Raw genomic sequence first — 10,445 nt, forward strand, 5'->3', positions numbered from 1 at the left:
CATCTGCCACTTATCTGCCCATTTGACCATCCTGTCTATATCTTCCTGTAGCCCAAGACACTCAACCTCACTGTTAACCACCTGGCCAATCTCTGTGTCATCCACAAACTTACTAATCTTACCTCCCACATAGTCATCTATGTCGTTTATATAAATGACAAATAATAGGGGACTGAGCACAGATCCCTGTGGTACGCCACTGGACACTAGCTTCCAGTCACTGAAGCATCCTTCTGTCATCACCCTCTGTCTCTTACAACCAAGCCAATTTTGAATCCACTTTATCAAAGACTTGTGCCTTGTAGATGGTGGACAGGCTCTGGGGAATCAGGAGGTGAATTTACTCACTGCATGATTCCCAGCCTCTTACCTGCTCTTGTAGCCACAGTATTTATATGGCTGGTCCGGTTCAGTTTCTGGTCAATGGTAACCCCCAAGATGTTGATAATGGGGAATTCAGCAATGGTAAAGCTATTGAAGGTCAAAGGGCGATGGTTAGATTCTCTCTTGTTGAAGATGGTCATTGCCTGACACTTGTGTGGCACTAATGTTACTTGCCACTTGTCAGCCCAAGCCTGGATATTGTCCAGGTCTTGCTGCATTTGGATATGGACTGCTTCAGTATCTGAGGAGTCGCGAATGGTGCTGAATATTGTGCAATCAGCAGCAAACATCCCCACGTCTGACCATATGATGGAAGGAAGGTCATTGATGAAGCAGCTGAAGATGGTTGGGCCAAGGACACTATCCTGAGGAACTCCTGCACTGATGCTCCTGGAACTGAGATGACTGACCATCAACAACCATAGCCATCTTCCTGTGTGCTAGGTATGACTCCAACCGGCGGAGAGTTTTCCTCCCTGATTCCCATTGACTCCAGTTTTGCTGGGGCTCCTTGATGACTCGGTCAAATGCTGCCTTGATGTCAAGGGCGGTCACTCTCACCTTGAGTGACAGTATATTAGGAACAGCAGAGTGAGAATGGAGGGAGATTGTGTAAGACAGAGATTTACAGCTTTGGGGGATCGACAGGGGGAAAGAATTTTCTTTAGAAACTAGAATTGTCTGTTCTGAATGTCTATCTTGTACTGACTGTGATGCTGTTTGTAAACTCCTTTTACAGGATATTAGTAGGAGAGGATTTACAGTCAGAAATCTCAAAAAACAAACATCACTTCAAGATCTGACAAATTCACTCAATTCATCAGGACCTGAATATCATCGGCCTTCGAAACTAGAAGGAGACGCGTTTGTCTGTTCTGTCCACGTTCAAAGGCTTAAACATTGGTGTGACTGGAAAAGCACAGAGGTGCGCACACCTGAGTCATAGAGTTTTACAGTACGGAAAGAGGCCCTTCAGCCTATTGTGTCCGTGACGGTCATCAGGCCCCTGATCCCATTTAATCCCATTTTCCAGCACTTGGTCCATAGCCTTGTATGCTATGGTGCTTCAAGTGTTCATCTAAATCTTAACTGTTGAGTGTTCCTGCCTCTACCACCCTTTCAGGCAGTGGGTTCCAGATACTCCCCCGCTCCCCTCCCCACTCACCCTCTGAGTGAAAAATCTTTTCCTCAAATCCCCTCTAAACCTCCTGCCCCTTAACTTAAATTTATGCCCCCTGGTAATTGACCCCTCTTAGGGGAAAAGTTTATTTCTATCGACCCTATCTATGCCCTTCATAATTTTGTACACCTCAATCAGGTCTGAGTGAGAGCGCCCCAGTGCACTGACTGTGGAAAGAGCTTTAACCAGTTACACAGTTGAAAAATAATCACAGCGTTCACAGCAGGGAGAGACTGTACACGTGTTCTTCCTTTGCACGAGGCTTCAACTGATCATCCAACCTGGAAAGACACAAGGGCACCCACACCATGGAGAAACCGTGGAAATGTGAGGACTGTGGGAAAGGATTCAGATCCCCATCCCGGCTGGAAACCCATCGACGCAGCCACACCGGGGAGAGGCCGTTCGCTTGCTCCGCGTGTGGGAAGGGGTTCACTCAGCGAACGAGCCTGGTACGACATCAGATGGCTCACACCGGAGAGAGGCCATTCACTTGCTCGGTGTGCAGCAAGGGATTCACCACCTCGACCTGTCTGCTGGCGCACCGACACATTCACACCGGCGAGAGGCCGTTCACCTGCTCTGAGTGCGGGAAGGGATTCAACAAGTCATCCACCCTGCGGAACCACCGCGCTGTCCACACGGGGGAGAGGCCGTTCAGCTGCTCCATGTGTGGAAAGGGGTTCACTCAGGCGTCCAACCTGATGAGACACCAGCGGGTTCACACCGGGGAGAGGCCATTCACCTGCTCCGAGTGTGGGAAAAAATTCAGTGATTCATCGACCCTGTTGACACACCAGGGAATTCACACTGGGGAGAGGCCGTTCACCTGCACTGTGTGTGGGAAGGGATTCGCTGATTCAGCCACCCTGCGGAAACACCGGCGAGTTCACACTGGGGAGAGGCCATTCACCTGCTCCATATGTGGCAAGAGATTCAATCAGTCCTCCAACCTGCTGAGACACCAGCAAGTTCACACCGATTAAACACCTTTCAGATGTTCTGAATTAGGTTGCCAATTGTATCAATTAAGGTTAAGCATGTATAGTTGGTGGGCATTGATTGGATGGTTACTTGAGTACAAGTAAAGAGAGACTGACTAGGGGAGGCAGTGGCATAGTGGTGTCGTGGCTGGACTGGTAATCCAGAGGCCCAGGTTAATGCTTTGGGGGACACAGGTTCAAAATCCCACCACAGCAGCTGTGGAATTTAAATTCAATGAATAAACCTGGAATTGAAACCACAAAGCATTGTCAATTGTTGTAAAAACCCATCTGGTTCACTTGTGAAGGTATAAAGGTCAAATAACATGGAATATTCGAGTCTTTCTGACACAGAGTGCAATGGAGCCAGCAGGAGTGACCTTGTAGGGAGGATTGCCTATGGTTAAGGAGTATGACAGTTCTACTTGACGAAAAAGAGTGTTGATTCCATGCAAAATAGCTGGAGTCAGGCACTTCATCAGCACTGGTGTAGTCTGTAGTGAGAATACCCTGACTGTTGAGTAAACCTTCTATGAGTAAGGCACAAACGAAACTGGACACAGAGCACGATAAGGCAATTTAACGTTAGCGGATCTGCAGTTTACTCAATCAGGACATTATTGTATCCCCTTAACAATACCTGGTGTTTCCAAGCAGAGTGAGAAAGGTTCACAGCAGCAGGTGGCAAGATCTGAATGCTACACAATTTGCTCATCTTTCTTGTCGAAGATTAAAAATCCAGCTAAAAGGTGTAGGGGTGGTTGATGAAGAGTATACGTGGCTCATAGAAGAGATTAGTGCAAAGTGTGAAAAGTATCGGAGGACACCATCACATTCTATTGTAAACCTTCCCTTGGCACGTGACTTTAATGAGGTCATTGCCATGGATCTAAAGGTATGGGACAATGACAGAAATATTTTCATTCTACACTTTATAGACATGGTAACCCAATTTAGTCTTAATCCAATAGTACATGGCAAGGACAAAAGGGTGATTATAGACCAAGTCATGGGAAATGGATGGGGACTGGACCTGGGGCACCAGCTAAGTTTCTGACTTCTGATAAGGGAGAGGAGTTTGCAAATGACGCGTTTAGGGATGCGTGTGAAAGCATAAACATTATGGTCATGAACACTGCAGCTGAAAGTCCTTTCAGCAATGAACTCTGTGAAAGTAATCAAGCTGTGATCGATGAAATGATGCAGAAAATCTTAGCTGATCAGTCAAAAAAAGTTGACAACTGCACTGGCATGAACGATTCATGTAAAGAATTCACTTCAGATGATTGGAGGGTATAGTCCCCATCAATTGGTCTATGGGAGAAATTCCAAATTAACCCTCTGTGCTGGGCGATAGCCCTCCTGCTTTAGAAGGGACTACAATTAGTTCCAATTTTAGTCATCAATTATTGGAATGTTTCACAAAAAGAAGCGCTCGAGCTAAGAAATTATTGGGGATACTAAAAGAGAGATGTCTTACAATGTAGTAATGCTTTGTACAAAATAAGGAAAATCATTTTTTTCCTCTTTGATTTGTTTTGAAATATTGTTTTGTATGTATTGTCATGATCCCGGTTGGGACCGTTAATGATTAAAGAGAAATTCGAACACCCAGTAATAAACTGAAAGAATTGTGCCACAAGATTCCACGTTTTTAAACAAAAACAAACTTTACTGCATATATCAAGCAAAAGAAAATTAAAAACCAGCACTACGAACTTAACACGATAATTTATAAAGACTTAAGCTATAAACCCAATTCTACTTTTTAACTTCCCCCTAAAGGTTCCTTTATACTTAACGATATCTTAAAGGTTCATTCACTTCTGTTCCTGGGACCATCCTAAAAGTATCTCCAGAATTCACTTTAATTCTCTTGAGTATTCCAGCTACTCTCCAACCTCCAAGGTTTTATGGGGGTCCTTCCATTGGCTTTTGGCTCAGCAACCATCGAACTTTCCTTTAAGACCTCAGTCCAAGCGTGGGCTTCAATGCCTTCTTGCTGAGGGATTTCAACATTAGGAACACTCCTGGTTCCTCATGGCCCTCTAGGCTTCTAGTCCCACAGCTGGTTCACACTTCCTGCTGACTGACCAAGCTGCCTGCAGGCTCATGACAGAAACTGCCTTCTGTGACCAAACAAAAGTCACAACGGGTCACTCATTTTTTAAGTTTTCACATGATCAGCTCTGACCTTTATTGAATCAACACGTCATCTTTTAACTGTAATTAACACAGGCTTGTTTCACGTGCATTTACGTCAGAGTTGTGTTTACCAGTTTAGAACATAAGAAATAGGAGGAGTAGACCACTTGGCCCCTCGAGCCTGCTCCACCATTCAATAAGATCCTCTGTGTTTCGATTTCCACATTCCCATCTAACCCCGATAACCCTCAATTCCCTTGCCTAACAAGAATCTATCTACCTCCGCTTTAAAAATATTCAGTGACCCCGCCTCCACTGCCTTCTGAAGCAGAGAGCTCCAATGTTGCACAACCCTCTGAGGGAAAAAAATTTCTCCTCATCTCTGTCCTAAAAGGGTGACCCCCTAATTTTAAAACAGTGCCCCCCCTAGTTCTGGACTCCCCCACAAGAGGAAACATCCTTTCGATGTCCACCTTGTCAAGGCCGTTTCTCAACCAAGTGTTTCCACCTATCTACATTTAAAAGAATTCCAATCTCAAAACTGAAAGTTATTTTCCAAAACATATGAATTGTGAAACTAAACACTCGCAACAGCCGATGATGGGCCGAAAGGACTCCTTCTGTGCTCGATGAACATTGTGTGCATTGAAAAGGAGGGGGATCATCTTCAGTTGTGGGTGGCATATTAAAAAAAAGCAGTCTCCTCTCCTTTGTATGTTTAGTTTAATATTTAAATCTCCCTTGACATTTTCTGAGGTGGCAGATGGAATTTAATACAGAGAAGCATGAGCTGATGTGAGTGGCAGAAGGGATAGGGAGAGGCAGTGTAGCCTTAATGGCACAGTTCTGAAGAGTGAGCGGGGGACAGAGGGAGCTGGGGCAGAGATCATTGAAGGCTGCAGGACAGAGTGAGAGAGGAATTAGCAAAACCCATGGGATCTTTGGCTTCAGAAATGGAGAGCTTGAGAACAAAAGCAGGGAAGTTATATCAAGTTTTGATCAATTCAGCCCTCAACTCCATCGCCTGGCAGTCAGTGACACGAGCAATAGAGACAGAAAGGTGCCGGAGACTCAGATGAGAATTTGAAACTTGTGGCTCTAAACCAACACTTCAACATTTGTCAGTCCAGTGCATTTATTCATACTGTGGTTTTTTTTATTAGCAGATTTTGGCACTGGAGGCAAATGGTGGGACCTGTAAACAGGTAAAGGATAAGAAAATTGCAGAGCTATGGGATTAATTAGGTCGCTGTTTCAAAGAGCTGGCACGAGCACGATGGGCCGAATGGCTTCCTTCTGTGCTCCACCATCCTCGTGTGCATTTAAAGGGGGGGGGGGGGGAGGCTTATCTTCAATTGTGGGTGACCGATTAAAGAAAGCGGTGTCTCCTCTGCTCTACGTTTAACACTTAAATCTCCCCTTAACATTCTCTGAAGTGGCAGATGGAATTTAATACAGAGAAGCGCGAGGTGATGTGGTTTGGCGGAAGGGATAGGGAGAGGCAACATAGACTGACTGGCAATGTTCCAAAGAGTGAGCAGGGACAGAGGGTCCCTGGGGGTTCATGCGCAGAGATCATCGAAGGTGGTGGGGCGACTGAGAGAGGAATTAGCAAAGCAAGCGGGATCTGCGACTTTGAAGCATTCCCGTGTCAGGATACACACGTGGCAGGCAAAGCACCTGCTTCCGGCTGCTTCTCCTAGATTGTTTCTTTCCCTGAACAGGTCACTAGCCTGAAGCCGGAGGGTATCGCTTGAGGGGCACCAATCCACATCAAGCCACTCCTGTCTGAGCAGGAGTCGCTCCCACTCTTACCGCAATGCCATAGGCATTGCTGGGAGGATTTGCGGATTGATAGAATCTTGGGCTTCAGAAATAGAGGCACAGAGTACAAAAAAAGGGAAGTTACGCTGAACCTTTTTAAAGTTCCGGATAGAACCAAATACAGTATTGTATCCAGATCTGGTCACCACACTTTAGGAAGGGTGTGAGGGTCCCTGAGAGGGCGGGGAGGAGATTTACCAGAATGGTTCCGGGGATGAGGGATTTTAACCGCAAGGGTCAGGTTGGAGAAACTGGGGTTGTTCTCCTTGGAGGAAAGGAGGTGGAGGGGAGATTTGATAGAGGTGTAGAAGATTCTGACAGGTTTAGAGAAAAGCTGTTCCCATCAGCTGATGGTGCCAGGAAGAGGGGGGCCGGGGACAGAGCTTTCCAATTTGGACAAGAGATACGGTGGGGCAAGTGAGGAGGAATATTTTTACATGATGAGTGGGAATGATAACTCACTGCCTGTGAGGGTGGTGGAAGAGACAATGAACAATCTCAAAATGAAATTGGATGGGCAGCTGGGGGAAATCAACTTACAGGGCTACAGGGAAAGAACGGAGCAATGGGACAGACTGGCTGTGCTCCAAAGAGAGCCAGCATGAGCTTGATGGGCCGAATAGCCCTTTTCTCTGCCCTACTGACTCCATGATCTAAAGAGAACAATTTCAGCTGCTCCAGTCTCTCCAACTAACTGAAGACCCTCATCCCTGGTGCCGTTCTCGTAAATCTCTGCATCCTCTCTGAGCACTTCACATCTTTCCTAAAGTGTGGGGCCCAGATATAGGGTTCCATTCTGGAGGGATAGAATTGAAAAGCAGGGAGGTTATGTTCAACTTGTTTCGAACCATGGTTAGACTACACTGGGAGGACTGTCAACATTAATGATCTCCATTTAGAAAAAGGAAATAGAGGCACTGGAGAAGAGGCAACAAAGATTCACAAGAATAATACCAGAACTGAGAGCATTTAACTCTCAGGAAAGGCTGGGGCTGCTTTTCTCCAAAAAAGAGCAGACTGAAGGGTGACCTGATGGAAGTCTTTAAGATGATGAAGGGGTTCAATAATCCAATAGGGATTTCATGAGAAACCTCTTTACCCAGCGAGTGGTGAGAATGTGGAACTCACTACCACAGCGAGTGGTTGAGGCGAATAGCATGAATACATTTAAGGAGAAGCTAGATACATACATGAGGGAGACAGGAATAGAAGGATATGCTGATGGAGTGAGAGGAAGAGGGGTCGGTGGTGGCTCATGTGGAGCAAAAGTACAGACAGAGACCAACTGAGCCGACTGGCCTAGCCCCGTGCTGTAGACTCAATGGAACAGAGACACGTATTTATCTCAAATCTACCTATAGTGGTAGGAAAAGCATTATTTACTATCCAGTATAAAATAAATGTAGTTCAACAGCTTTTGTGGATCATTTCAGTGGAAATGTGCACTCCCAGGCTCAAAGAGTCCACTGGAAGCAAAGTTGTGAGACCGGCCAGTCCATCAGAAGGAAACCTTCCGACCTTCCCACTTCACCAAGTGTCAGAATGAACATGGTTTAGTCCTGGATGTGACTAACAGCAACAATAACAGAAGAATCCAACCCCTGTGGTCACTTATGAACTCGCTGGTGTCTCAACAGGTTGGATAACCGGGCGAATCCCTTCCCACACACGGAGCAGGTGAACGGTCTCTCCCCAGTGTGAAGTCGCTGGTGTGTCAGCAGGTTGGATGACTGAGTGAATCCCTTCCCACACACGGAGCAGGTAAACGGCCTTTCTCCAGTGTGAACGCGCTGATGTGTCAGCAGGGTGAATGAATCACTGAATCCCTTCCCGCACTCCGAGCAGGTGAACGGCCTCTCCCCAGAGTGAACTTGCTGGTGTCTCAGCAGGTTGGATGAGTGACTGAATCCCTTCCCACAAACGGAGCAAGTGAACGGCCTCACCTCAGAGTGAACTTGCTGGTGCGTCACCAGGTTGGATGAGTGAGTGAATCCCTTCCCACACACAGAGCAGTTAAATGGCCTCTCCCCAGTATGAACTCGCTGGTGTGAAAGCAGGTTAGACGACTGAGCGAATCCTTTCCCACACACGGAGCAGGTGAATGGTTTCTCCCCACTGTGAACTCTCTCGTGTGTCAGCAGGGTGGATGAATCGCAGAATCCTTTCCCACAATGGGAGCAGGTGAACGGTCTCTCCCCGGTGTGAACTCGCTGGTGTATCAGCAGGTGGGATAATTGCGTGAACCCCTTCCCACACTCAGAACAGGTGAATGGTCTCTCCCCAGTGTGAACCCGTTGGTGTGTCTGCAGGGTGGCTAACCGAATGAATCCCTTCCCACACTCAGGGCAAGTGAATGGCCTCTCCCCAGTGTGAATGCGTCGATGAGTTTCCAGCACAGACGGGGAACGGAATCCCTTCTCACAGTCCCCACATTTCCATGGTTTCTCCATGGTGTGGGAATCCAGGTGTGTCTCCAGGGTCGAGGATCAGTTGTAACTTCGTCCACACAACGTCTCTCTCTGCTGCGAATGATATGATGTTTCTTCAGGTTGTGTAACTGGGTAAAGCTCTCTCCACAGTCAGTGTACTCGAAGACTCTCACTCAGGTGTGTGCGTCTCGGTGCTTTTCCTGTCATCCTCATGTTTAAAACCTTCGAATCAGACAGAACAGACCAACCGACATTTCTGCTTGTAGATTCAAGGAATGATGATATTCAGGTCCCGTTGAATCAATGACTATCAGATCTAGAAGTGACGTTTAGTTTGAGATTTCTGTCTACAAATCCTCCCCTCCTAACATCCTGTAAAAGGAATTTACAAAAGTCAACACTCTCAGCACAGGAATGCAATTCAAACCAGACGATTCTAGTTTCTACACAACATTCTTTCCCCCTTGTTACCCAAAATCTCCAAATCTCTGTCCCATACAGGCTCCCTCCATTCTCACAACGCTGTACCTAATATACACCCTCCCAGTTCTGCAGAAGGTGATAATTCACACTGATCACAGATCCAAGCTCACTGGACTAAAACTCTCTGCAATCAGTGGTACCTGGGCGATGTATGGAGTAGGATTATTAATAAGCCAGTGAGTGGTCATGTCATGGAACTTGCGGCCTACAAGGATGGTGGAAGCAGAGGTGACCCAATGGTTTCAAAATGAAATTGGATGGGCACTTGAAGGAAATAAACTTGCAGGAGTACGCGGATAAACGGGGAGAATGGGACTGACTGGATAGGTGTACGAAGGGTTGGCATGGACTCAAGTTGCTGAATGGGCTGCTTCTCTGCTGCCAAAACTTTTGACCAGAAATATATAACATAGCACCAATAAATACTATATTATCAGATGAGAAATAATAATAAATGTACTTTATTGCAGGCCCATAAATAATATATCTAACATATTAATTTACTGTCCCCTTAAATGCCACCCATCTCCTGGGGAAACCAACCCTTTAATTGTGAACATTAGGAAAGAGACCATCCTTTTAGACAAATAAAAGTGTCAATCTGAGGGAGCAAAGGATGTCAATGTCTTTAAGGGAGAGAGAGAGACCTGGGCCAACCTTTCCAGAGTCTGTAACCTCCCTGGATTCACTTCCTCTCCCTTAAGTTCCAGCAAGTCAACAATTTACCCCCAGAATGAGACAAGAAATGGAAAGGGGGGCAACATTGATTTCCTCACAGATGTTGCCCAGAGGAGGAAGTTTCACTCCGAAGCTCATTGTCCAACTTCCGCATTGTGACGTTCACAAAGGACCCTGCCTGAATCAGCCAATAGGAATCACACTGCTCCGCGGTGACGTCCTCGGGTTCCAGTCTGCAGGCCAGGCGCGCGGACACGGGAGCCCCCGCCCCCACCCATTGTTCCACACCCACCCCCCCCATCTCCCCTCCCTCCTCTCCCCTCCCCTCTACCTCCTCGA

At 46.6% G+C, this 10,445-nt stretch overlaps 1 protein-coding gene and 1 pseudogene across 1 annotated transcript; one reads left to right on the forward strand and one right to left on the reverse strand.

Annotated features, from left to right (window-relative positions):
• The window catches only part of LOC121270535, a 31,559-nt pseudogene extending 27,394 nt beyond the window's left edge, over positions 1-4,165 (forward strand).
• Positions 4,166-7,631: 3,466 nt separating this feature from the next.
• Positions 7,632-10,243, reverse strand: LOC121270517 (zinc finger protein 239-like). The gene is made up of 2 exons (XM_041175878.1): positions 10,155-10,243; positions 7,632-9,317 (listed from the first exon to the last, which is right to left on the reverse strand). The coding sequence occupies exon 2, from the start codon at positions 8,964-8,966 to the stop codon at positions 8,124-8,126; it is 843 nt and encodes a 280-aa protein (XP_041031812.1). The 5' UTR covers positions 8,967-9,317; positions 10,155-10,243; the 3' UTR covers positions 7,632-8,123.
• Positions 10,244-10,445: the final 202 nt, after the last annotated feature.

The sequence above is a fragment of the Carcharodon carcharias genome, chromosome 27, assembly GCF_017639515.1.
Source record: "Carcharodon carcharias isolate sCarCar2 chromosome 27, sCarCar2.pri, whole genome shotgun sequence".
NCBI lineage: Eukaryota > Metazoa > Chordata > Chondrichthyes > Lamniformes > Lamnidae > Carcharodon > Carcharodon carcharias.

Coding starts and splice junctions, on each gene's coding strand:
- LOC121270517 (XM_041175878.1), bottom strand. CDS start 8,966: ATGGAGAAACCATGGAAATGTGGGGACTGTGAGAAGGGATTCCGTTCC.